General features: G+C 37.0%; 4 protein-coding genes across 5 annotated transcripts; 1 reads left to right on the forward strand and 3 right to left on the reverse strand.

The window, feature by feature from the left end:
• Positions 1-848: 848 nt before the first annotated feature.
• LOC103041299 (gastrula zinc finger protein XlCGF26.1) lies at positions 849-4,276 on the reverse strand. The gene is made up of 2 exons (XM_022685681.2): positions 4,211-4,276; positions 849-3,040 (listed from the first exon to the last, which is right to left on the reverse strand). The coding sequence occupies exon 2, from the start codon at positions 2,827-2,829 to the stop codon at positions 1,264-1,266; it is 1,566 nt and encodes a 521-aa protein (XP_022541402.2). The 5' UTR covers positions 2,830-3,040; positions 4,211-4,276; the 3' UTR covers positions 849-1,263.
• A 720-nt stretch (positions 4,277-4,996) lies between these two features.
• On the forward strand, positions 4,997-9,950 carry LOC103038822 (gastrula zinc finger protein XlCGF7.1). The gene is made up of 3 exons (XM_022685685.2): positions 4,997-5,216; positions 7,178-8,138; positions 9,696-9,950. The coding sequence occupies exon 2, from the start codon at positions 7,207-7,209 to the stop codon at positions 8,050-8,052; it is 846 nt and encodes a 281-aa protein (XP_022541406.2). The 5' UTR covers positions 4,997-5,216; positions 7,178-7,206; the 3' UTR covers positions 8,053-8,138; positions 9,696-9,950.
• An 891-nt stretch (positions 9,951-10,841) lies between these two features.
• Positions 10,842-15,919, reverse strand: LOC125780504 (zinc finger protein 239-like). Of its 2 annotated transcripts, XM_049469575.1 has the most exons (3): positions 15,763-15,919; positions 15,183-15,287; positions 10,842-13,263 (listed from the first exon to the last, which is right to left on the reverse strand). In XM_049469575.1, exon 3 carries the CDS (start codon positions 13,100-13,102, stop codon positions 12,302-12,304), a length of 801 nt encoding a protein of 266 aa, XP_049325532.1. In that variant the 5' UTR covers positions 13,103-13,263; positions 15,183-15,287; positions 15,763-15,919; the 3' UTR covers positions 10,842-12,301. The 2 variants fall into 2 exon arrangements, with proteins under 2 accessions (XP_049325532.1, XP_049325530.1); XM_049469573.1 differs by lacking the exon at positions 15,183-15,287.
• Positions 15,920-16,815: 896 nt separating this feature from the next.
• LOC125785835 (NLR family CARD domain-containing protein 3-like) lies at positions 16,816-27,111 on the reverse strand. Its single transcript, XM_049470014.1, has 5 exons — positions 25,022-27,111; positions 23,258-23,428; positions 21,658-21,822; positions 19,702-19,748; positions 16,816-18,941 (listed from the first exon to the last, which is right to left on the reverse strand). The coding sequence occupies exons 1-5, from the start codon at positions 26,830-26,832 to the stop codon at positions 18,409-18,411; spliced, it is 2,727 nt and encodes a 908-aa protein (XP_049325971.1). The 5' UTR covers positions 26,833-27,111; the 3' UTR covers positions 16,816-18,408.
• Between the last annotated feature and the right edge of the window lie 222 nt (positions 27,112-27,333).

Raw genomic sequence — 27,333 nt, forward strand, 5'->3', positions numbered from 1 at the left:
CTTATGTCCTTTACTGACTTCACTTCATGCGATTGCGTCTTGCAATTAAGACTGAAGTGGATCTCTGGAGCGTAGTATTAAAAAAGACACATTTGTACATGTTCTCAACTGAATTTAATCCAGTTTAGACTGGTTCATAGGACATACTTATGTAAAGCCAGATTGGCAAGTAATTACCCTGAGGGTAAATCTCTAATGCCCTCGATGTGGTAAAGAGCCTGCGACCCTATTGCACATGTTTTGGACCTGACTGATACTTAAAAAAAATTGGAAAGCAGATTTTAGTTCTTAAAACAGAGCTTTTAGTAGCAATGTCAGCTTTATAAATGTCAGGTTACACTTGCAATCAGGGACGAGTCATTAAATAATGATCATTACACTAATTATAACAAGACTGACTTTTGAATTCATTAAAAGACACCATCTGTTAAACAACAAACACATTTTAATATCAGACAAAGGTAACCTAAATAAATATAAAAAGCAGATTTTAAATGATAATTCCATTTATTAACGGACAAAAAAATCTATTCAAACCAACCACATGTTCGCTGTGTTCCTATATGGCTCGTAGCAAACTGATAACACTTCTTTCATGTCTTTCGTTCAACAATGGTGTTCTTCTTGCCACTCTTCCATAAAGGCCAGATTTGTGGAGCACACAACGTATAGTTGCCATGTGGACAGATTCGCCTGATCCACCTGAGCTGTGGATCTCTGCAGCTTCTCCACAGTGACCATTGGCCTCTTGGTTGCTTCTCTGATCAGTGTTCTCCTTGCTGGATCTTTCAGTTTGGTGGACCATGGCCATGTCTTGGTAGGTTTGCAGTTGTTAAATACTTTTTCCATGTTTGGATGATGGATTTTTAAATGCTGCTTAAGATGTTTAAAGCTTGGGATACATTTTTATAACCTAACCCTGCTTTAAACCTCTTCTTTACAACTTTATCTCTGAGCTGTCTGGTGAGTTCCTTGTTTTTTTGTTGCTGTTTGTTCACTAGTGTTCTCTAACAAACCACTGAAGCCTTTACACAAATTACACACAGCTGGCCCCCTAACTACTTTAGTGACTTCTGAAGGCAACTGACTGCACTGGATTTTTAAACCGTGTATCATTTATGTTCCACTTCACAATTATGCAATTTTTTTGTATTGATCCATCACTTAAAATCTCGATAAAATACATTTAAATTTGTGGTTGTAAGGTGGCAAAAAGTTCAAGGTGTATGAAACCTTTTGCAAGACAATCTATTTGGAGATATCTCAGTTGGGTAAATCCCTTCCATCAGTCTGAGCAGTGATAGTTTTCTCATTTTTGTGAATGAGCTGGTGAACTTGGAGACCACTCTCTGTGGTAAAACTCTGCCCACAGTCTGAGCAGGGATGCTGCTCTTCCAATCCAGTGTGAACGCTCTGGTGATTTTGCAGAAGATGCATTTGAGCAAAGCTAATCCCACACTCCGAGCAGTGATATGGTTTTTCTCCAGTGTGAATGCGCTGGTGCTGTGTGAGACAATTACGTCTAGCAAAACTCTTCCCACAGTCGGAGCAGGAATAAGGTTTCTCTCCAGTGTGAATGTGCTGGTGAATTTGCAGAGAACGCATTTGAGCAAAGCTCTTCCCACATTCTAAGCACTGGTAAGGTTTCTCTCCAGTGTGAACGCTCTGGTGATTTTGCAGAGAACGCATTTGAGCAAAGCTCTTTCCACACTCTGAGCAGTGATACGGTTTCTCCCCAGTGTGGACACGCTGGTGCCGTCTGAGACAAATATGTATAGCAAAACTTTTCCCACAATCAGGGCAGGAATATGGTTTTTCTTCAGTGTGAATCCGCTGGTGCTGTGTAAGACAACTACGTGTAGCAAAACTCTTTCCACAGACTGAGCACTGATACGGTTTCTCTCCAGAGTGAACGCTCTGGTGATTTTGTAGAGAACGCAGTTGAGCAAAGCTCTTCTCACACTCCGAGCAGTGATACAGTTTCCCTCCAGTGTGAATGCGCTTGTGCCGGCTGAGACAATAAGGTGTAGCAAAACTCTTCCCACATTCTGAGCACTGGTAAGGTTTCTCTCCAGTGTGAATGCTCTGATGATTTTGCAGAGAACGCAGTTGAGCAAAGCTCTTCTCACACTTTGAGCAGTGGTACGGTTTCTCTCCAGTGTGAATGCGTTGGTGTGCTTGGAGATTACTCACTAGGGTAAAACTCTTCCCACAATATGAGCAGAGATGCGGTTTCAATCCTGTGTGAATGCTCTGGTGATGTTGCAAAGAATTCCGTTGAGCAAAGCTCTCTCCACAGTCTAGGCACTGATATGGTTTCTCTTCAGTGTGAATGCGATTGTGTATTTGGAGAGAACCCTTCTGTTTAAAACGCTTACCACATTCGGAGCAGGAATATGGTTTAATCCCAGTGTGAATGCGCTGGTGCAATTGGAGCGTGTTTCTATCTCTAAAACTCTTCCCACACTCTGAGCAGTGATACGGTCTCTCTCCAGTGTGAATGCGATTGTGTATTCTGAGAGAAACCTTATGAGTAAAACTCTTTCCACAGTCCAAGCAGGAATACGGTTTCTCTCCAGTGTGAATGCGATTGTGTATTCGGAGAGAAACTTTCTGAGTAAAACTCTTCCCACATTCTGGGCAGGAATACGGTTTCTCTCCAGTGTGAATGCGAATGTGTTTTTGCAGAGAACCCTTATGAGTAAAACTCTTCACACAGACTGGGCAGGTATACAGTTTCTCTTCTGTCGGAGAGTGCTGGTTCAGTTCGACAGTTTCTGAGTCTCCACAACTCTTCCCAGACGCTAAAGTGTAAGGAGTTTTCTCCATGTTAGTATTTTTTGTTAGTTTGATGGCTTCATGCAGAAGGTACCAAAAGATGTTGTTGATTGAGTACTGGGGTTTTTTTGGATGCCATTTCCTGACTTTTAATACTTTTAGCAGCTTAAAATTCGCTGGATTCCTTCTGTGTGAATTTGATCTCAGGAAGTTTGCGGACACTATGAGCAGAAGGAATCTTGCAACATGACATTATTTATTTCTGGAAAAGAAAAACAAGAGAAGCAGTTCTTAAACATTTTAGAGCACGTACCATAAATGACCAAACTAAAACTTTCATCTATCACCTACACACCATTTCACAAGAACACATATAGAACACACACATGCTTATTTATACACAGAGTAAGCTAGACGTGTAATCCACACAAACATACAGTCATATCTTTAGCCAGTTTTTCTTCACAAGTTGTGGCACACAGGCTTTTACTCAAGGACCAATTTAACTAATATTAATTATTATAAAACTGTAGTAGATTACATACAGGTTCTAACGGGTAATGCACAAAACACTAACTAATGTAATGTTAGGAAAATTACTGTATAGTGTACCCCTTTGGTGTGCTTCTTGTACCACAAGTAGTTTGAGAACCATAATGCAACAAGATCATACAGTTGTTGAGAAATGTAACTTTAAAATGTAATTTTGTTACAGGGTAATTACTGGCTCAGTGTTAAGATCTCATGGACTAGTTGACTACCAAGTGAAGTAGTGGACTATTAAATGAAGTATTGGACTTGCGAGTGGATGATTGGAACAGTAGACTCCAGACTGAACCGGTGGACTAGCGAGTGGACTAGTGGACTACTGAGTGAAGTAGTGGACTACAGAGTGGACTTGTGGACTACTGAGTGGACTATTGAGTGGACTACCGAGTGGATTATTGGACTACTGAATGGACGAGTGTTTGTGTCACAGAAACAAAAGAAAATAATCATTAGAGGTATTTATAAAATAATAATAATTCCCAAAAACTTGTATGCCAAATAATCTTTTGAATGTTCTGTATTGTGATTAATTATGTATATTCAAGACATTACACCAGCCCCAGTGCATCTGTATTTAAATCAATGTTCCAACCCGTACATATTTTATAAAACCGTGCCTGGTCTGCCCTGTGAAGCATAACATATAATATTTTGTACATATTTTGCACAGAATTAAATTGTGTGGTAAAGATCACAGTTTACATTAAAACAGGGAGGTTGTTTTCTTTGTTCTGTTAAATATTTAAGTGTGAAATTACTCTTTGCTAATAGTGCAGCTTTACTCTCCAAACTGCGGCATTAAATACAGTAGTACTGTTACTGCTCTGGATTATAGCGTGTAAACAATGTAGAAGCAGTGTAATAAATGAATTAGAATTATTACCTTTAACTCCTCTTAATGTTCCCTTAGCTTCTGAACACACTGCTGCTCTTCTTCTTTTACTGTGGTTACTGGTGTTTTTTTTTTTGTTTTCTTTTTTGGCAGCTTGCATTCTTAGTGCATTATCACCATCTACTGGACTGAAGTGTGATCACACTGAGATATAAAAAAAAAAATAAGTTTGTGTTTCTTTTATAAATTCTAACGCTTTGTTCACATTAAAGTGACTAAAAAAGTGTGGCTCAGATCTGATTTTTTCATGGCAGAGTGAACGTGCCGAATTCAATGGCTGAAAAAAAGATGCAGAGCTTTCAGACCTCAAATAATGCAAAGAAAATAACAAGTTCATATTCATAAAGTGTTAAAAGTTCAGAAATCAATATTTGGTGGAATAACCCTGTTTTTTAAATCACAGTTTTTTTCATGCATCTTGGCATGTTCTCCTCCACCAGTCTTACACACTGATTTTGGATAACTTTATGCTGCTTTACTCCTGGTGCAAAAATTCAGGCAGTTCAGTTTGGTTTGATAGCTTGTGATCATCCATCTTCCTCTTGATTTTATTCCAGAGATTTTCAATTTGGTAAAATCAAAGAAACTCATATTTTTAAGTTGTCTCTTATTGTTGATGTACAGACTCAAAACAGAATTTTAATTATATTTAGGGGGACTTTTATTTTGACAGAAAATGGTTTTGGACTCCAACACGCCTATTATTGGTTGGCGGGGCGAAATCACGCCCCCAGACTCCAGTGTGAATCTCTGTGCTCGCCAGGTGTTGGCGCTAAACAGCACGTGCGTGTCTGTCTGTAAGGTAAGAGAAGAAGATGTGTGATGGAGAAATGTATCCAGTATGTATGGAAAAAAGATGTTTAGCAGGGGTCTGCTGGTAGGAGGAATGTATCCAGTATGTATTTTGTATCAATCCTTATTAATTGAAACAGCTGACTCTGCACCTGGGTTTGGTTTTGATTGGCTGCAGGATTGGACGGTATATTGAATTTCTGGGGTGAGTATGATCTTTTATAGTGGTTATTTACCAATTATGCATTTTTTCTTTACATAACACAACTTAGTTTAATGGACGAGTCATGTTGCACTCGTATAAGTGTCAATGGAAGCTGGATTTTCAATCCTGCAGAAGAAAATCTGAGGTGTTCTGTCAAACTGTGCTACCCTGTCCTGATAGCAAAGAACATTTAATTTTTGTTGCATTACATGTTTTAAAGTTTATTATAGCATATATTATATTATAGTATATTATTATATAATAATATACCATAAAAAACATGGTGACGAATGAAAATCTGTTCTTTACTATATTTTATGAAGTCATAACCATCTAACTTTATTTCAAAATGTAGAAGTGCTGGAGATAAAATCAGCTCTACAGGTTTAAAAGGTGTATTTTTTGCTTCTACGGGTCTTTTTTTTTACCATTTAACAATGTACATGCTTTAATTATCTCTTTAAGTTAAATAGAACTACTTCTAAGGGTGGGGCAGTATGGCCCTAATACAATATCACAATATTTTATGCTATTTTTGCGATAACGATACTCTTGGTGACATCACAAAACATTGAATTAATACAATCATTTCAAGTATGCACTACTGCAACAAAATTAAAAATTAAATGTACTACATACAATTACTGCATACAATATGATATGGCACACCCTTAACTGAGATATTAAAAAAATACAAGAATTTTATCAGATTTGTAACAGAAGTCAATGATCCACAATGTCATGATACTAATAATAATGCATTTTAAATATCTCCATATGTCCAGGATTAAAGTAATATAAATGATACTGGACAGATATAATCTGTCTCTAGTAGATATATACTATGCAATGAGAAGAGGGTGCATTTTTATTTTGCTAAAAACAGTTAAATGATTTATTCATCTAACCTTATTTACAGAATGTAGAAATGCTGGAGATAAAATCTAATTCTTTAAAAGGTGTATTTTTTGCTTCTACAGGTCTATTTCAACCATTTTAACAATGTAAATGCTTTAATTACGTATTTAGGTTAAATAGAACTAATTCTAACACAATTGATAGAACACAATTTATGTGTCATTAAGTCATGTTTTCTCTTTAATACAATAAGAAATGAAAAAAAAAACATAAATGAGCTGTATAATGTATTTAACAGATTTAATGTTAGATTTTTCTAACAGTATTCAGAACTGGGGCTTTTATGGGTTAACACTGTCTAATTGCCATTAATCGTTAAATGCCGAATTCTGACTTTGAAAAAAATGTTCATTTAAAGGGTTTAATGGTCTAGTGCATAGGTCGGCAATAGGCGGCCCGCGGGCCAGATGCGGCCCGCAAGCAAGAAACATCTGGCCCTTGAGGTTGAACTATAATGAAAAAAAAAATCGGACTGTCCGTCTCAATAATGCTCGTTATTTAGAAACTTAATTTTCCAAAACAGAAAAATTTATTAAAGATTTTTTGATAGAGCCACGGGCTGTTAGATAACTGCTAGCTTCTTTATTCTGTTATTTTTTTTTATTCGTTTGTTTTTTTTTATTTAACAAACAGGTATATCATTAATAGCGCCCCCAATGGTCAGTCCACAGATTTCACATCAGCCCACTTGAATGTCTGCTTGTCATTTTAAGAGCGCCCTCCCGCCACCGCGCCCGCCAATCCCATCCCATGTAATGGCTTGGAAAAAATCTGGCCCGCGGCCAAACTTAATTGCCGACCCCTGGTCTAGTGCATTAGAGCTAAATCAATGTATTTTTGCTGTCTGGATAGCAGATTTACAAAATATTAGAACATGCAACATGAACAGGTTGTTGAAACTAAAACATATGATGGATTTTTTTTTTTTTTTACACATTTTTTTGAAATTTCTGTTGCACCTTTGCACTCCCACATCCTCTTTTTTGTGTTGTTGTTGTTAAAAGGTTTGTTTTTTATTTATTTATTTATTTTTCCCAATCCAGATTTACCTGCAGAGACCAAATACTGGAAAATGGAGTCCAGAACGAGCTCAACTCCCCAACCAACATCCAGTCGTGCATCTCGCAGACATATGCAGGAAAACAGATGCCGGGAAGCTCATCTCTGCCCGGAGTGTGGGAGGAGCTTCAGTTACCAGAGTTACCTCCAGCGACACCAGCTCATCCACACTGGAGAGAAGCCCTACCAGTGCTCGGAGTGCGGGAAGAGCTTTAGAGATGGAGGTACCCTCAAAACGCACCAGCGCATTCACACAGGAGAGAAACCGTATCACTGCTCCGAGTGCGGGAAGAGCTTCAACCACCGCAGTAATCTGTATCTGCACCAGCGCATTCACACCGAGAAGAAGCTGTACGACTGCCCTGAGTGCGGCAAGAGCTTTAAACGCCAGAACACCCTCAGACGACACCAGCTCATCCACACCGGAGAGAAACCGTACAACTGCTCAGACTGTGGGAAGAGCTTTAACCAGCAGAGTACGCTCCAGCAACACCAGCGCATTCACACTGGAGAAAAACCCTATTTCTGCTCAGACTGTGGGAAGAGTTTTAGACACTACACTTCTCATCTCCAGCACCAGCGTATTCACACCGGAGAGAAACCGTTTTGCTGCTTAGAGTGTGGAAAGTGTTTTTACCAACAGAGCAACCTCCAGCAGCACCAGCGTGTTCACACTGGAGAGAAACCGTATCACTGCTCAGACTGTGGGAAGACTTTCAATCAACAAAGCACTCTCCGACAACACCAGGCCATTCACACTGGAGACACCTTAAATCCCTGTTCAGAATGTGGGTTGAGTTTTACTACAGAGGATCATCTTCAGGAGCATCAGTGCGTTCACAGAGATGATGAGCTGTAGTATTGCTGACCTGACTGTGAGCTGAGCTTTGGGCGAATGAATGTACTCTTTCAAGATGCTGTAAGTTGGAGATGAAAACGGATGAGGTGAGTTCTTAGCTATTTTTAAAGTTAACACGAATGATGCAGACAGCTTTTTTTTATAGACAGTGAGGAAAATAAGTATTTAAACATTGGACTTTGCAAATTCTCCCACTTACAAATCATAGAGGGGTCTGAAAGTTTCATCTTAGGTGCACGTCCACTGTAAGAGACATAATCTAAAAAAAAAAAAAAAAATATATATATATATATATATATATATATATATATATATATATATATATATATATATATATATATATATAATTTATTTATCAATGTTAATATTTGGTACAGTAGCCTTTGTTTGCAGTTACAGGTCAAAGGTATCCTGTAGTTTTTCATCAGGTTTGCACTGCACACTGCAGCAGGTATTTTGGCCCATTCCTCCACACCGATCCTCTTCATGTTTGAGCTCCGCCATATATTTTCTATAGGGTTTAGGTCTGGAGACTGGGCTAGGCTGCTCCAGAACCTTGATATGCTTCTTACAGAGCCAATCCTAGGTTATCCTGGCTGTGTGGTTTGGGTCATTGTCATGTTAGAAGACCCAGCCATGACCCATCTTCAATGCTATAACTAAAGGAAGGAGGTTGTTCCCCAAAATCTTTGCAATACATGATCCCGCTCATCCTCTCCTTAACACAGTGCAATCTTTCTGTCCAATGTGCAGAAAATCACCCCCAAAGCATGATGCTTCCACCCCCATGCTTTACAGTTGGGATGGTGTTTTTGGGACCATTCTTTGTCCTCCATGGCGAGAGGAATTAAGACCAAAAGTTCTATTTTGGTCTCATCTGGCCACAGATCTTTCTCCCAGGACTCCTCTGGATCATCTAAATGGTCATGATTTCTAAGTGGGAGAACTTGCAAAGTAGCAGGGTGTTCAAATACTTTTTTTCCTCACTGTAGGTCAAGTGGATTCAAAAGGGAACCTAGGATTTTTTTTTTTTAATAAGGAGCCAAGTATTTTTTCACCAGTCAGTCCACGTTCGAACACTTGAATGTATTATAAAATTGATTATTTATTTATAAATTACTATTACATACCTTTGTGCCCAGAATGTTGCACAGGCTACCCAAATAAAAGACAGAAGTGCATTTTAAGTATATTTTTAAAAGTATACTTAAAAAGGGAAAGTACATACTTTTAATATTAAAATTAATGCGTACCTAAATACATATTAAATGTACTATTTTGGAACAACTTATGGCAACTTAAGTACTTGTTAAGTTGTAATTAAGCTATATTTAAATACAACATTAAATCATTAGATTGTGCTTTTGAGTGTTTTTATTTTTCGTAAATCTTCTGCAAATGTAAGTAGATTTAAATATTTCTTGTTTAAACATAATTTTTAATACACTTGAAGTATTAAATTGTAAATGTACTACTTTACGTATTGATGCACATAATGCCAAGACATGGTGTTTATTATAGTAATGTTTTTTAATTATTAGATTTTAGAAGTTGGTGGATTTTTGTATCTGTGTTTAATTTGTTTTATTGAGCTTTCTTTGTCTCTATATTCATGAAAATTGCTTTTTCTTTATGAATTCCAGAGAAACTGCCTACTACATCTCCGCCTGCACTGGGGCAGTATGGGAGCATATAATAACATCCACCCACTACTGGATCTTGGAGAGCAAGTTATACAGCATGAATAAATGAACTTTAAAAAAGAACATCTTCAACTTTATAGTATATTTACTAGTATATTTAAATTATATGTATTCTTTTATTGCTAACCCAACTCTGTAAGGACTGCCACTAGACTCTGATCATGTGATCATTAAAAAATACATTTGCTGAAATCAGTATATGAGCTGTTTGTTGTTTTGTGGTAACGTATTTATTGCAAACCTTGTTTAATTACAATATTCAATAAAATACACAACAATAAATTTGGTCATTGGTCTGTATATTGGTTCATGTAATGCTTGCAATTTAATGCTGGCCAGAAATATAGCCGTACAAAGGCATAGGACATTTGCTATAATAAATCTAAGCCCATCCTGTAGTAACTTAGAACAACATTTGCAGAATTACAGTTTATCACAAAAAATATATATTTTTTTCTGTACTTCTCTTTATTATTAGTTGAATCCAACCAAAGATGACTTTACAACCTAAACATATAACTCCACATTCTTCACTCTGCATGTCTGCATTTTTGAGAAGGAGGTATTTAACAACCTGTATAAAAAAGCAGCTGTGGCAAACCTAAGACTTTTCTGATTTTAGGATTCCCAATATTAATAGGGCAATGTATTATTATTCACCATTCACGCTTGAATGTAATTTATAAAAGCTTACACAGTAAAACATATGGAGTTCATTTTGCACCAAAAGTTTTACACAAAAAAAGAAAAATGCAATCAAAATGTATCGTTTTAAAAAAATCCAGTTCTAGGCCAGTTGAACTTCCAGCCAAAACCTACAAGGTGCTGGTAGGTTATCTCATTAACTAGCTCTTTACTAGCAGGGTATGCTATATTTCTAAATGGCTAGCTAGTCTAGAGCTGGATTTTTTAAAAATTAATAGGAAAAATGTATGTTGCAAAAACAGAAAAATATCTAACAAATATAGATTTTTTTAAGATGCTAGGTTTCTTCATTATTCTTTGCAGTCCTTTGAAAACTATTTGTGTTTGGATGACTTTTTACTTTTCACAACAACTGTCAGTTCCAAAACATCAAAACATCTCTCGTATATATAAGCTTTAATCATGCTTAACATTACAATTTATCTCATTAGCACCGCTAGTGTTTATGCATTAGTGTTTAAAATTCCATCACTGAAACTTACAGGAAAAACAGCACAAAAATTACTTTTTCCACATCGATTTGGATTGCTTTTTTCCCTTAATAAGTAAAATCATATTTACTCAGGTTATCTTTGTATAATATTAAAGTTTGTTTCATAATTTTAAAAATGTAAGTATGATAAAAAAAAAAAGTCAAAAATAAAATCTGTAGGGGACAAATACTTTTTATGGCAAAGTACACAATACTGTTATAAACAATACTCATTTTATCCTTGCATAAAAAGCTACTTTTATAAAGGTAGAGAAGATTAAAAAACCAACACAAAGATTAAAATTTAAAGGGTTCATTCACAACCTAATTCAGGTTCAATGGTTCTGCAGACTATGGCCTGAACTAAAAGAACAAAATTTGATGAGTCTTTATCCAGGTTCCTGAACCATTGGTGTAATAAACCTGTTTTTTTTTTTTTTGGTCACAGCTTTCATGTGTCTTGGCATGCTCTCCACCAGTCTTACACACTGCTTTTGGGTGACCTTATGCCACTCCAGGTGCAAACATTTACCAAAGAGAGAGGTGGTCTTGATAATTGGTCCTGAATCATGGCTGGGTGCATCAGTACGGGTAGAACAAATTATTCTGATGATTCCTGTATCTACTGTAACTGTAGGTTAAAGGAGAACTTTGGTGTAAAATTTAATTTTGTTGTAGTAAAACATGATAAAAAGTTCTTACCTTTGATGAATAGCACGCCTCCATTCTCCAACAGCGTTCAGAGATCCAGAAATTTTAACAGTTTAGACTGGGTGATACGGGGCATAATTTACCCGGATAAATCACTTTTTACACCGTTATCTAGCTCAAAGTAGCTCCACACCCACCATATTTGTACTAATAATGTCATAGACACATATATACATAGACTCCGCATAGCCTACCTCCTGGCGCCGGCTGCTACACTATGTGGAGTCAATATAAATATAGATATTGTAAATGTAAATATAGATGTTATTATCAGTACAAATATGGCGGTGCTTGGAGCTGAAGCTGTAGTGTAGGATGTAAACAGTGTGTTTTAATAAGCTTCCTCTGCACTTTTAAAGTTATTAATGCCTCATTTTAAAAGGTCCGAGCTCTCCGGATTCTAGCAAGAAGGTGTGGAGCTACTTTGAGCTGAATAACGGTGTAAAAAAGTGATTTATCAGGGTAAATTATGCCCTGTATCACCCAGTCTGAAGGGTGTTTGGACAAACTTAAAATTTCTGGATCTGTGAACGCTGTGGGAGAACGGAGTTGTGCTATTCATCAAAGATAAGAACTTTTCATGTTTTACTACAACAAAAGTCCATTTTACACCAGAGTTCTTCCTCCTTTAACCCTTACTTATAAAATCAACAGATCATCAGGAGAACAAACTCTTGTGTTTCCTCCTCTGATGTTTGTTGAGTGAAGTTTTGTTTTTGAAGTATCTTCCACAGTGTGAACATTCATCGGGTTTCTCCTCATTGTGAATGAGCTGGTGTTCCTTGAAATGGGTCTGCCGTTTGAAAGTCTTCCCACAGTCTGAGCAGTGATGACCCACTTTCTTTTTGGTGTCTTGTTGGTGAGTGCGCTGGTGTCTGCGGAGATGATCCTGTTTGCCGAAACTCTTCCCACAGTCAAAGCAGTAATACGGCTTCTGTCCGGTGTGAGAGCGCTTGTGAAATTGTAAGTGATTCAACTGAGCGAAACCCTTCCCGCAGTCGGAGCATTCGTACGGCTTCTCTCCCGTGTGTTGGCGCTGGTGTATTTTAAAACTACTTCCATTTACAAAACTCTTCCCGCAGTCTTCGCAGTGAAAAGGTTTCTCTCCCGTGTGAACACGTTGATGCCGTTGGAGGGAACACAGTTGATTAAAGCTCTTCCCGCAGTCCGAGCACTTGTGCGGCATCTCTCCGGTGTGGATTAGCTCGTGTCGCTGGAGAGAAGCCTGTGCGGTAAACTCCTTCCCACACTCTGAACAAGCGAACCGATTCCCTCCGGTGTGGCTGAGCTGGTGTTTCTTGAGCGAACCCCGAGAAGCGAAGTCCTTCCCACAGTCTGAACAGTGATGCGGTTTCTCTCCAGTGTAAATGCGCCGGTGTTGCGTTTTACTTTGAGATATGTCCGTCTGGTGCGCACCAGATGAGGTTTTCTCGGTATCTGAATTACTTCTGGAGGCCATGTTTATGGAGTTAATGTCTTACTCTACTCTCAGTAGCCTGAATTCACCTCTTCACTGAACACAACTCCAGCAACGTTGGTGAAGGAAGAGGATTTGGATCATTTGGAAAAGTAGACATATAGAGGAGCTGTAGAGGACTGGTAGCAAGGTGGTATGCAGTTCTGGAAGAGGAGGAGGGGAAAGAAAATAAGTTAAACATTTAAGCACACTCCAGTATACACTCCTGATGGCAAAGGACTAGTGCTGGGCGATTATGGCCTAAAAAAAACAATCACAAAATATCACAAAAATCTGATATTCGATTATAATCGATTTTCTTCCCCCTCTACTAAAAATCAAACTACAGCTGACAAAGAAAATGTTCAAAACTAGGTTTACTTGCAGAAAAAAAAGAGAGAAAATTAGGAAATAACACCCTAAACAAATCACAGAAGAAACTTTGAAGAAGAGATTATTACCGCAATTCGGATTATTTCGCAATTAATACCACACAGATCCTCATCTTAGAGAGATGATGCTGCAGTTTTTAGAAACAGTAGGATATATTTCTGGCTAAATATACAGTACAGGCCAAACGTTTGGACACACATTCTCATTCAATGCGTTTTCTTTATTTTCATGACTATTTATACTGTAGATTCTCACTGAAGCATCAAAACTATGAATGAACACATGTGGAGTTTTATGTACTTAACAAAAAATTAGCTGAACCTCCACAGTCACCAGACCTGAACCCAATCCAGATGGTTTGGGGTGAGCTGGAGCACAGAGTGAAGAAGGCAAAGGAGCAACAAGTGCTAATAAAATTCAGGTGGCCACTTCTTGAAGCTCATTGAGAGAATGATGCCAAGAGTGTGCAAAGCAGTAATCAGAGCAAAGGGTGGCTATTATGAAGAAACTAGAATTATTGTTATTATTTTTTTTTTGTTATGTCACTTTGTTTTGATAACTACAAAACTCTACATGTTCATTCATAGTTTTGATGCCTTCAGTGAGAATCTACAAATGTAAATAGTCATGAAAATAAAGAAAACGTATTGAAAAAGAGAAGGTGTTTCCAAACATTTGGCCTGTACTGTATCCTTTATCCCACCGGGTGCTGGAAATGAGCAGCGTTTTTTTATTTTTTAGATATGTTAGATTAAAAAAGATTAAATGTCTGTACTGGAATGTATGATGGGGGGTGGTGGGGGGGGGGGGGGTGGGCTTAGGTTGAAGGGCCAGCTTCAACCTATAAGCCCTGTGCAGAGTTTCCCTTTTTAATTGGTAGAAAAACATTTTGCAAGGACCACAACACATACATTTAGACAACTTATGCCTAACATACATTCAGGAATTAACCAGAAGCATGAATCATTACTTATATACTTAATCAGAGACGTTCCAGAGATTCAGCTTTCACTGTCCTGTAGTGCTTTTCTTTTTTAAAAAGTATTTGCTGTCGGTCCACTGCAACTGAGGGACAATGAGAGCTTTATATCCTAAGGAATCGTAAAGTTCAAGAGTTTATGACTGTCTGTCTTGCTCCTGATAAGATTTGTGTTGGTCCAGAACGCAGTAGGAACCCTTGGGAGAGGCTGGAGGAATTTTAAAACAAATCTCAGAAGCCATTTTACAATTTATAGATGTTTACTTTCAAGGCTTTTAGGCTGATTCCAGAGCTTTTTAGTCACTGTGGGGGACGATCTGGTGTCAGATGGTGTGTGTGGGTGTGGGTGTGTGTGGTTCTTCAATAAGCTTGATGAAACTTTAGCTCATCCACTACATTCCCCACGTACTCCTGCCTAATCTCTTATATCCTTCCGCCCCTACAGTGTTCAAAGCAGTTTCTAATGACCCACAATTTTTTTTATTATTTGTTGTGTTTTTTTTTTATTTTTTATAATAAATCTTTTTTGTGCATGAAACATACTGGACTCACGGACGGTCATTGCAGAAAAGTGTAAATGAAAATAATAGTATATACAATATTTATCATTTGAGGAGAAAAAAAAAAAAAACTTTACCATGATACAGTGGTTTTTGCCATATAAATATACTAGCTAAAAGCAAAAAAACTATTAGTTAACTTTATACTCACATGGTCAGCTCTGAACTCATGGATCTGCTTCTCTGTTGCTCTAAAGATGATCAACTTTAAATCTCAGCATTTATATCTAAAATTATGTAAGCCCATTCCCGCCACCTAAAAAAAGTAAATAAAAAATTCAGCTCATTATTGTATTATTAAGTAAAGTGCTATCCCATTATTTTAAGATACAACGTCATAATTTAAAGATACTATCTTATTATTTTGTGATAGTAAGACATTATTTTGAAAGAAAAAACTTTTTTTATATTCCCAAACGCAAACACAGTTGCAAACTCATGACTAAGTACCTTAAAAAATGACTTGTTATCTTAAAATAATGACTTGCTCTCTTAAAACAATGACTTAGTATCTCAAAATAAGGGCTTGCTATCTCAAAATAATAACTTACTATATCAAAATAATGAGATAGCAGTTTACTTAATAATAAGAAAAAAAATAGCTGGAATTTTTGTTGTTAGTTTTAGATGGTGGGAATGGGCTTCCATAAAAACTTCTCCGCAGCTCTTAGAAATTCAGCAGAGATCATTATAAAGAAGCTAAACAGGACAGAACAGATTTTTATCATTACCTTTAAAACCTCCGCTCCTGCCCGGTTCCTCCTCGAGCTGTAGAACAGGCTGAAGGATCTGCTGCTGCAGCTTTAAAGCCTTCTTAAATTATAGCTTCGTTGTTTTCAACTGCAGACCCGCAGCCATGCCTGCTGGCCGGAAGCGTGCCGATCTTCAAAATAAAAGTCAAATGTATATACATAAAAAAAAGTTCTGTACCAGATTTTAAACTTTTTTTAATAATAAATATTGTGTTTATTATTATTGTTAATTTTTATTCACACTTTTGTGTAATAAACGCGAGTCCAGTGGTTGTTATATATAGTGGTTGGTATATATACATACATAGATGTGGTTAAAAAAATAAACTCAGCACAAATAGTTTTAAAAATAATGTAGGTCTGCGCATTCCCAGTGCCTTTAGGTAGCACGTATCGATGGGTAGCAGAACTCGACAAAACACCTACTTTTTTGGGTAGATACTCAAAAAACTGCCATCTTATATATCTTTTATAAACTCTGATCTTAAAATATATTTGCAAACAATTAAGTAAATGGGCCCCTCATTGAATAAAAAAATTGGTAGATCCCTAAAAGTTTTAAAGCATTACAATATAATTTAAATAATACTAAACATAAAATAAATCAATAAATATAAAAGATAATTTGAGAAATTCTTGTGGCTGATCATTATTTTTTTTTGGCAATTCCTCTGGCTATTTTTGTTGTTGTTTTTTCTTCTTTTATTTATTTACATGTCCTTGACATTGTTTATTTTCTGCTGTCACTGCTTGTTTCCTGTTTCGATTTATCACTGTACCCATTTGTATAACTAATAAAAAAATGTAAAAACTCAACAAAACTTCGGCTCGCCCTAAAGGTCCTTACTCTAACTCTATCCATTAAGACATAGATCATTTTTCACCCCAAACCAAGTCAATTCACTTAATATTTATAAATGGTTTCACATTTGCACGTTTTATTTGGGTTAAATCATTGGTTTCACAAAGGAATAAACCTAAATGCACCAAAATACACACCAATAAACCATGTGAGCACAAATTCTTCTCTGATTGGTCAAACTGCTGAATTTTATTCATATCTGGGTAGTGAAAACACAAAATAACTACAATCACATAAGTATTTACACTCACACAAATAGAAAACAGTTGCTTAAGCAGTCGAACAAAGTAACCTTCTTTTCCTCTTTCCTGCTCCTCCTAACTAAGAACAGGTGCAGACTATGGAGTAACATGAGCACAATAACGAAACACAGTTACACAAATGTGACACTATTTGCTGCATTTTTATATAAACAGATAAAGCATTGGTACCATAGTTTTATATTATAGTAAAAAAGTAAAAAAAAAAAAAAAAAAAAGGAACACACACTAGATCCTCCCGAACCCAAAAAAATAAATAAATAAAAAATGCTGGCTCACCTGAGTTCTTATTTCTAAATTATCACAGTGTTCGCGAAATAAAATAAGGTGTATTATCCTGGTGCTGTGTTGTGCTACCTGCCACCATGACACTCCCACACCCCCCTCTAACTCTACACAGGTATAAGAAACATGAGAAAAGTAAGATTAGTTTTTCACACACAAAAACAAGTCTACCTTACACATACAGTACATCACACGTACACAAAGAGTTCAAAGCAACAGGTATAAAAAAAATGGATTAATTCTCTCACATCTAAAAAAAAAAACATTTACCTTAAAAAAAATGAAGCAGCTCTTCTTAAATAGAACAGTTGTTGTTAGTTGTTGTTTTCCTCTAACTCTTGAGAAATCAAGAATCTGTAGGCCTCTAATAACCAATCTGTGTACATTTAAAAGGTTCCCATACATAAATTAAACCAAAGTACATTTATAGACAAAATTACTCATAAACTGTACATGTGGCTACAAATACAAAATCTGTGTGCAGTAGGTTTTCCTCAATGATAAATAAAACTAGCAGTGTACTACTACTAGTTATTGTCAGTGAGTTTTTTTGTTTTACTTTAGTATATTTCGGTTTATAAAAGTTACACACTTTTATGCAAAGTGACAATAAAAACAGTAATGAAAAACATTAAGTGCACACATGATTTCACACAAAAAAAGAAGAAAAGAGAAAAAAGATAATAGACTCGGTTCTGATACATCAGCTCACAGATGCAGCCCTGGGCTGATCCACATCACCCTAGGAGTGATGAGGGGAGAGGGCGCCATCTACTGTACCCACCCAGAGAGAGAGCAAGACCAACTTTGCTCTCTCAGGGCTCCGGTGACCGATGGCAAGCTTCACAAACAGGTTTTGAACCAGCGATCTCCTGATCATAGACCCTTTTTAAATCTTATACAGTCAAATCTTACACATAAATAATACAGAAGAATGTCAAAATGTTAATCAACATATTGAAGCCTTCCATCATTAATAGATCATTCCTCATATTTACAAGTGCTTATCATCTTATCTTTAAACATTCTTTTAAATTTACACAATGTTCTACACATTCTAAAATGTGTCCCATAAATGACCCAAGTGTTAAGGCGAGCGTAAGTAACAATGGAGGACACACAAGTACACGGTACACATGTGATTATAATAAAAAACGTACGGACCTCCATTCAGGTTCAGTGAATTGTACAGTGAACACACACCCACAGTTGGCTATCCTATATCACACGCACTGAGGAGCCAACATCTGAAACATAAAACCCTGCGTAGACGCTCTGAGTGAATGTGGTGTTGAATGTGTGTAAGTGTGTGAGTGTGTGTGTATCAGGGGAGACTCTGTAGAAGGACAGAGTGCCGGCTGGACAGTCCACATACACTCCTACTCTCCTACAGCCGGAGGGAGGACAGGTGAGATCAGTTCTGTTATTATTGTGATAAACAGAGTATCTGTTATTAGAGCAGCTCAGCCTCCAGGAGTTTTCATTCTCTCCAAACCGACAGTCCGGTCCTCCTCCTTTCCTGCTGATGGTTTTATAACTCAGAGCTACAGCAGCTCCTCTCCCGCTCCACTCAGCCTCCCAGTAACAGCGCCCAGTAACACTCTCCCTACTCAGAACCTGCCAGCACACATCAAACCTCTCTGCATGATCAGGATACGGCTGCTCCTCTCCCCACACTGCCTTCCTGTTCCCCTCACTCAGAGACAGACGAATGTATGCTGTGTTTGGGTCCAGTGTGAGATCACAGCCATCTGAACACAAAAAGATTGACAGAGATATAGTCTGCATTTAAAAAAAATATATATATATGTATATTTATACACATGTTTATTGCCTGAGAACCAAAATTGTGGAAAAATATAAACAATCTCAAGGTTGCAATCCATCTCCAGAGAGTTTGATGTTCCTTTTGTCCACAGTGCACAACATAATCCAGACATTTACAACCCACAGCACTGTAGGTAATAGTTCCAAAGAAACTCAAACTGTTCTGCAGGCTAGGGGTGCATCAGTATCAGTGTGAACTATTCGTCGACGTTTGAATAAAATAAAATGCTATGGCAGGAGACACAAGAGCCCCCCCCCTGCTAACACAGAGACATAGACAAAAATAGACTGCAGTTTGCCAAAATGTATGCAAGTAAGTCAAAATCTTCCTGGCAAAACATCTTGTGGACACATAAGATCAAGACAGAGGTTTTTGGTAAAGTATATCATTCTACTGTTTATAAAAAAATCAAATGAGGCCTATAAAGCAAAAAAAGCAAGTACATACAGTCAAATATGGCTTCAACAATGTTTTGGGGGCTGTTTTGCTGCCTCTGGCACTGGCTGCCTTGACTGGGTGATAATGTACAACTTAGTGTCAGAAAGCTGGGTTTGGGTCATGGGTCTGCAATAATTTTCTTTTATAAATTTCAGGGGTGCCAACATTTCTGCCATCACTGTAAGCCCAAAAATATTTGGACAGTGAAACAATCCTCATAATTTTAGGAATTGCAGCCAACTTACATTTATTTAGTCCTGGTTTGATTCTGATTTTCCCTTCATGTTCCACTCTAAAAAAAACACACAAACACATACAGAGAGTGAGAGAGATGTCTTATAGTTAAAAGCTGCATTTAACACATGCTATATATATGGTTGGTTGAAATATTAAATATTAAAATTCTAAAAAAGGGTAGGTTATATTCTATCAGTTCAAATCATATAGTGTGACAAAATAGTCATATGGTGTGAGAAAACCCTGTCACACCGTATGACACTGTGTCACACCATATGACGTTTCATGTACTTAGCATGACTTTAAGCAATGTGGCTTTATGCTAGCATCATAAAACCATGCTAACTACAATATGACAATATAGTTTTAGAGGTAATATTAACAAAAAAAAAAATTATTTGGGCATTTTGGTGTAAAATGTGTCACACCATGTGACAGTGCAAAATGGAATTGAAGCAGGAGTGCTAGATATACTTGATAAGTAACTTTCAGTCTCCTTCTGAGGTGTTATTCTTCCTCCCCAAAGGTCTCCAAACAATTGCCCATTTAAAAACCATATGACATAAATGTTTGGGACAAAATGTGGCTTCAAAATATTATGCACAACTTTTTACCCAAGCAGACTCACAAGTAGACATCTGGGTTATTAATATATGATTGATTAAACAGAAAATAAATTAGTTTGCTTGTTATTATTCAAAATCTAACTTTGTGAAATGTGATTGGGACGCCATATGAGCTTTTTCTGGTTTGACTGAAAATTAAAAAAAAAATAAATGATAATCCCATGAATGCTCTGTAAAATTATGTAAAACAGCACTTTTTGAACAATATCATCACAGTATTTGACATATTCTTCTATTATTTATATATATTTGACACACTGGATCAAAAAACACGTCAAGTCAACCACCCATATATTTAAGGCATGACAATGATGACTTATGGCATGTTCTGGAATGAGTGGATGAGACACACCTGAGTTAATCTAAGTTATGGGGTGTGTTACAGGTGTGCTTTGAATTGCTTTTATAGTTCATTGCTGATGAGCTTTGTGCAGAAACGCTCATAAAATGACCGATTTTGAACTTGTATGACCCAAGTCTCCTGACTGTTTATTGAGAGATGACTGTGTTCCATAGCTGGAGGCCAGGACGGTGCTCAGAAGCACACACAGAAAATGATGGTGCATTTTAACCCAAACATTTTTTATTTACACTTTTTAAAATCTGAATCCTCAGTGTAAGCTTCTGTGATGGCTCTCTGTTTATATAGCAAGGACATCAGTGTTCTCTCTCTCTCTGATGCAGATGAGAGCTGAGTGTTTTTTGAGCTGTTCAAAGCACCTTCTTAACAGTCGGAAAGGGTCTCCTATGACAAATTGGCAAGCTGACTCCGCCTTCCTCTAGCCACAGCTGTATAGCATTTAACATGAGTTTTCAATGTGTTTTTATAATCACCTGCAATTTTGGTGATAATTAAGATATAATATGGTAGTTCTTACCACTGTAATCTATAAAAAGTTTAAATATGTAATCCATATCCCACTGGTACTGAGAATTTAGCTAAAATTGGCAGCAGGAGAAAAACAACTAAGAGTTATGATATTATAGTGTGATAAAGCATTAGATTTTTTGCAAATGTTTCAATAACATTCCTATTTTAATTAAAATTTAATTTACATTTTCTTTTAATTTACATTTAAAAGGAAAAATACTAAATAAAGATTTTTAATAAATTGATAAATTGAACCATTTTCCACTACTATCAAAAGTGCTCCATAATTGTCATGATATGCATCTTGTAATACAAAGTGAAATGTAGTGAAATAATCTCTAATCCCCACTATGTAATGATGCATTTAAAGTAAAATGTAATTTCTCTGCAGATGCTTAATTTTTAGAAAATCAAAATATTCAGTGTTTCATTTACACATACACAACTCCAAAGACAGTTATCCATACCTGAGTGTGTGTTGTGAATCCTCTAGTCTAGCAGACAGCAGCTTTACTCCTGACTCTCCTGGGTGATTGTAGGTCAGATCCAGTTCCTTTAGATGAGAGGGGTTTAAACTGAGTGCTGCAGCCAGAGAAGAACAGCCTTTATCTGTGACCATGCAACCAGATAACCTGTAGAGAAAGAATTTGTATTTAAGTTTTTGTTTGACATCTCCAAACCAAAGCGACAGTTTTTCATCTGTATGTCATCTATATCACTCTTTTCTTTGTAATATCTTATTATTATATTATCATTACTAATCCTCTATTGAATTCAATGTGAAACACAGCTAAGCATTTGTATGCCATTATATAATAGCACTTAAAAGTACAGAAAACAAATCAAAATGGAAGTATTAGCAGTAGGATGAGCTGTATGTAGCATGTTTTAACAAGGTTCTATTATTGTTTAATAATTATTAAAAAATAAACACTGAAACACCTGAGTGTCTGCAGTTTACAGTGTGAATTTATCAGTCCAGCAGAGAGCAACCCCACTCCTGAATCCTGCAGGTCATTGTTACTGAGGTCCACCTCTATCAGGGAGTTTTCCAGGGTTAAAACTGATCCCAGAATTTCACATATCCTTACACCAAGATTACACAAAGCTAGTCTGCAAAGAAAAAACAATTAAGATATATATTAAAATGCAATCAAAAAAAGATTTTCAGGGGCAAATAACATTTAAAACAGTAAATGTATACATAGTATGATATGCAGTAATTTTAACACCACAAAGAATTACATTTTTTATCATGCAGTTTGCGTGCAAGAATTAATTCACAGAAACACTGACTTGAGAATCTGCAGTTTACAGTGTGAACTCTTTAGTCCAGCTGAGAGCAGCTCCACTCTTGAATCCTGCAGGTCATTGTTACTAAGGTCCAGCTGTATCAGGGAGGTGTTTGCCAGGTTTAAAACTGATCTCAGAATTTCACATGTTTTTATCCCAAGATTACATGAAGCTAGTCTGCAAAGAGAAAAAGAAAGAGAATGATTAAAAATGATAGTTTTTGTTTGTCTTAATTGTACAAATGTTTGCTTATAATATCACTTGCTTGCCCGATGGTTACAGTAAAAATACTGACACATATAAAAATGTAATAAAATACAATGCAACAAAATATTAGTTTTACAGTTTATTGTTACATCACATCCTTTTCATCCATTCAGTAATGAATAAGTACAAACACTGACCTGAGGACCTGCAGTTTACAGTTTGAACTCTTTAGTCCAGCTGAGAGCAGCTCCCCTCCTGAATCCTGCAGGTCGTTGTTACTAAGGTCCAAATGTGTCAGGGTGGAGTTTTCCAGGTTTAAAACTGATCCCAGAATTTCACATGTCTTTATCCCAAGATTACATGAAGCAAGTCTACAAAGGAAAAGTTAATATCACAAATATTACAATAACTAGTATATACTAGTATATATGTTAACTATATTAACTAGTATATATATATATATATATATCAATTGAATGACTAAATCTTCAATTTGTTTAGATTTTTAGATTTTGAAATTAAATTAAATTTTTATCTTCCCAGCAATAAATTAAGAGAAATACTAGCCTGAGTGTCTCCAGTTTACAGTGTAAACTCTTAAGTCCAGCAGAGAGCAGCTCCACTCCTGAATCTTGCAGGTAATTGTTACTGAGGTTCAGCTCTATAAGGGAGTTTTCTGATTTCAGAACAGAGCTGAGAGTTTCACAGTGGTTCATGGTGAGATTACACTCTTCTAGTCTGAAGAAAAAAAAACAGAAAAAGAAAACAGCAGAGTTAAGTTAAAACAGTTCATTAGTCAAGCCTTACCAAATATTTGGGGCTGTGTGTATTAAGCGTTCTGCTAAGCCTATAAATAAGGTACGTAGGCATGGCAAATAAATAGCCATATGGCAAGCTGTTTCAATAAAAAAACATATATAATATTTATGAGTTCTCCACTAGCGAAATATGTGCTGACTTGTGAGCAGGGTTGCTAAGCTAAGTAAATACTGTATTAATAAATACTGATATGCTATTTGTACGGCTTATGTGTAATTTTTCTACAGTTAGAAAGGATGCTAATGTGTTAAATGACTTCGAAAGATGCATATGACAATAAATCATTTACTACATAAACATTATTTAAAATATAAGAAAGGTTGTGGTCCCCAGGTGTTGTGTCACTGGTATTACTGCATGAAATCTAAACAACATAGATGACATTACTTTACTTGTTTGTATATTTCTATATAAATGTATATTTTGTATATTCTATACATGTATATTTTCTGTATAAATTTATAAAATAAGTATATCATACAAAAATCAGGCATAATATTACCTGCCTTATTGTTTCTACACCCACTGTTATAAATAATGCACGGCATTCTATGCAGTTAGATTATTACAGACTATAATTCCTTTGTTTTCCTTTAGTATCAAAATGACTTTATTATTCTCTTTTCACTCTGTTCTTCAATGGTCAGGACCCCACAGTATAGACCACCACAGAGCAGCTATTATTTGGTGGTGGTTGTTTTTCAGCATTTCAGTGGCACTGATTGGCATGGTGGTGGTGTGATAGTGTGTGTTGTGCTGCTACGAGTGTATCAGATACAGCAGTGCTGATGGAGTTTTTAAACACCTCATACCACAGTGCCCACATGTACTGCAGAGGTTTTGTCCCTTTCTCCATCGTCAGTAAACAACGCCAGAAAAGCCTAAATGCTTCCATACCTGTGATTGAAACAAGTCAATAGGCAAAATTCTTTGTCTTTTCAAAATTTAGATCATTAAAACTTTAAATACCTAACAATTTCCCCTTAATAATGAAGTAATATTTATATTTAAAATGCATACCATACCTTGTAATACACACAAATCACAGATTATCTGTGACCTGTTAAACCTCTACAAATGAAGAACTAGTAGATGACCAACACTAATTGTGTAGCAACAAATGAGCTTCCATTTTGACTTTACATCTGAGTGAGTGCAGTTTTTTGTTTGATCCACACAAACCAGCACAATACACAAACACCTTATACACCACCACTATGCCTATTAGTGTTACTGCAGTGCTGAGAATGACCCACCACCAAAAAAAAATCTATAAAATAAAATACAATAAATAAATAATAATAACAGCTGCTCTGTGTGGTCCTAATAAATTAAAGAACACTGTGAAAGGAGGATGATAACGTATGCAGAGAAACAGAAGGACTATGTGCTGTAACCATAGAACCTTTACATTGTTATTTAGCTTATGATTTCATATAAAGTTTTTGAGTGACATCATTGGTGTGACCTAAAGTACTTTATTTTTACAGAACAATAAATGTTGATACTCACAGAGCCTTTCTGCAGTTCTTCACAGCTGGAAGCAGTTTTACATAAGCCTTACATGAATTGCTGTATTTCTTCAGATCTAATTCATCCTTCACCTCCTCTGACATCTGCAGCATGCAGCACAGAGCTGAACACTCTGTAGCGGACATTTTATATTCTGAGGGTTTCTCTGATTTTGAGAGCTCCCGAATCTTTCTGAAAAAAGGCTGGTCATTCATTTCAGTCAGACAGAGGCAAAGGTTATTAGCCCTGTCATTAGGAAGGTCTTCTCCCATTTTCTCTTTGATGTGCTGCACTGTTTTGTTGATGCTCTCTGAGCTGCTCTCTGTGTGGATCAGGAAACCCTGTAGGATCTTCTGACTGGACTCCAGTGAGATGCCCAGCAGGAAACGATAGAACAGATCAAGGTGTCCATTCTGACTCATTGAGACGTTATTCATCACTTCCATTAAGAGCACATCCAGTGAAACATTTTCAGGCCATCCACTGTCCAATGGAATAAAAACCTTCAGTACCTCCATGTTCTTGATCAAGTAGCAGTGAAATACATAGAGAGCAGCCAGAAACTCCTGAAAGCTCAGATGAACAAAGCTGTAGACCTTCCTCTGATAAAGCACACATTCCTCCCTCAAGATCCCAGAGTACACTGAGGCTTCTGTGAGATCAATACCGCTCTCTCTCAGGTCCTCTTCAAAGAACATCACGTTTCCCTTCATCAGCTGATTAAAAGCCAATTCAGCCAGTTTCAGAAGCACAGTTCTGTTGGATTCCAGCAATTCCACTGTATCCCTATCACAGCTTCCCTCATACTTCTCATTCTTAATGTTGGCCTGAGTGATCAGGAAGTGGCAGTACATTTCAGTCAGAGTTTTAGGGATTTCTTTGCTACTCTGTCTCAGGATTGGCTGAAGCACAGTGGCTGAGATCCAGCAGAAGATTGGAATGTTGCACATGATGTGGAGCTTGCTCACTGTCTTAATGTGGGAGATGATTTTCTGGGCTTTGTCTTGGTCACTGATCTTCTTCCTGAAGTACTCCTCCTTTTGTGGGTCATCAAAACCCTGAATTTCTGTCACACGGCTGATGTACCGAGGAGGAATCTGATTGGCTGCTGCTGGACGGGAGGTTATCCAGATGTGAGCAGAAGACAGCAGCTCTCCTTTGAGAAGGTTTGTCATCAACACATCAACTGATGATGTCATGGTTACGTCAGATACTTTCTCACACCCCTCAAAGTTCAGAGGAATTCTGCTTTCATCCAGTCCATCAAAGATGAACACAACTCTGCACATATCATAGATCTTAGGGTCCAGATCTTTGAGATCAGGGTGAAAGGCACACAGAAGTGTATGAAGACTGTACTGATCATCTTTAATCAGGTTCAGCTCTCGGAATGGGAACACAAACATGAAATCTACATCTTGATTGGTCTTTCCTTCAGCCCAGTCCAGAATAAACTTCTGCACAGAGACAGTTTTCCCAATTCCAGCAATTCCTTTAGTCAGCACAGTTCTGATATCTTTATCGTCTACACTTTTGCTTTGTCTGAGGCCACTGTCCATCGCAGCTCTAATGTTCTCATCTTCAGTTTCTCCCTCTGCATCTTCTACACGTTTAAAGATATTTGAGCAGTTGATTGGAGTGTTCTGTAAGTATCTGCTGGATTTTTTCTCCATCTGTAGAACCTCATGTTCTTTATTCACTACTTCACTCTCTCCCTCTATGATGTAGAGCTGAGTGTAAATCCTGTTCAGGAGGGTTCTATTCTCTGGTGTTTTGATTCCCTCATATAAGCTCTCGTATCTGTTCTTCATGCTGGTTCTGTGTTTCTGTAAGACTCTCTGCAGAACATCATCCACTGGTTGGTAGGAATCCTGATTTATAGACTCCTCTATGTGTGGATGTAGAGCAGGACGTGTTCTAGATCTCTTTCTACAACAGGGACAGATAAAGTCTTCTGACAGAGCAGTTTTGTCCCAGTAGCTGCTGATACACTGTCTGCAGAAACTGTGTCCACAGGTGATCGAGACTGGATCTGTCAGAAGCTGCTCACACACTCCACACCTGGACTGATCCTGGACCAGACCACTCCTCCCCCTGCTGGGAGAGATAAAGTCATCAAGGGTGAAAGTGTGCATATGGTTTTCAAAATATGACTAGTGTTTTTGATATAATTTTTTAAATAATAAACTGTAGATTTAAAAATTATATTAACGGTTTATTCTCATTCCCTGCTTTTTTCCAGAACTCATAAATCTTCCTGTCAGTTTAACTGCTGTAAAATTCATAGGTAAAGCCCTATCCAGACAGGATTC

This window comes from Astyanax mexicanus, chromosome 21, assembly GCF_023375975.1.
Source record: "Astyanax mexicanus isolate ESR-SI-001 chromosome 21, AstMex3_surface, whole genome shotgun sequence".
Classification (NCBI taxonomy): domain Eukaryota; kingdom Metazoa; phylum Chordata; class Actinopteri; order Characiformes; family Acestrorhamphidae; genus Astyanax; species Astyanax mexicanus.

What these genes read in the sequence shown, in the direction of transcription:
- LOC103041299 (XM_022685681.2), bottom strand. Translation starts at nt 2,829, where the DNA reads ATGGAGAAAACTCCTTACACTTTAGCGTCTGGGAAGAGTTGTGGAGAC.
- LOC103038822 (XM_022685685.2), top strand. Translation starts at nt 7,207, where the DNA reads ATGGAGTCCAGAACGAGCTCAACTCCCCAACCAACATCCAGTCGTGCA.
- LOC125780504 (XM_049469573.1), bottom strand. Translation starts at nt 13,102, where the DNA reads ATGGCCTCCAGAAGTAATTCAGATACCGAGAAAACCTCATCTGGTGCG.
- LOC125785835 (XM_049470014.1), bottom strand. Translation starts at nt 26,832, where the DNA reads ATGAAGAACAGATACGAGAGCTTATATGAGGGAATCAAAACACCAGAG. An exon ending in GATTCACAACACACACTCAG is followed by an intron (nt 19,749 to 21,657) that starts GTATGGATAACT and finishes TGTTTTTTTTAG; the next exon opens with AGTGGAACATGAAGGGAAAA. An exon ending in CAAACCAGGACTAAATAAAT is followed by an intron (nt 18,942 to 19,701) that starts GTAAGTTGGCTG and finishes TTTTGTGTTCAG; the next exon opens with ATGGCTGTGATCTCACACTG.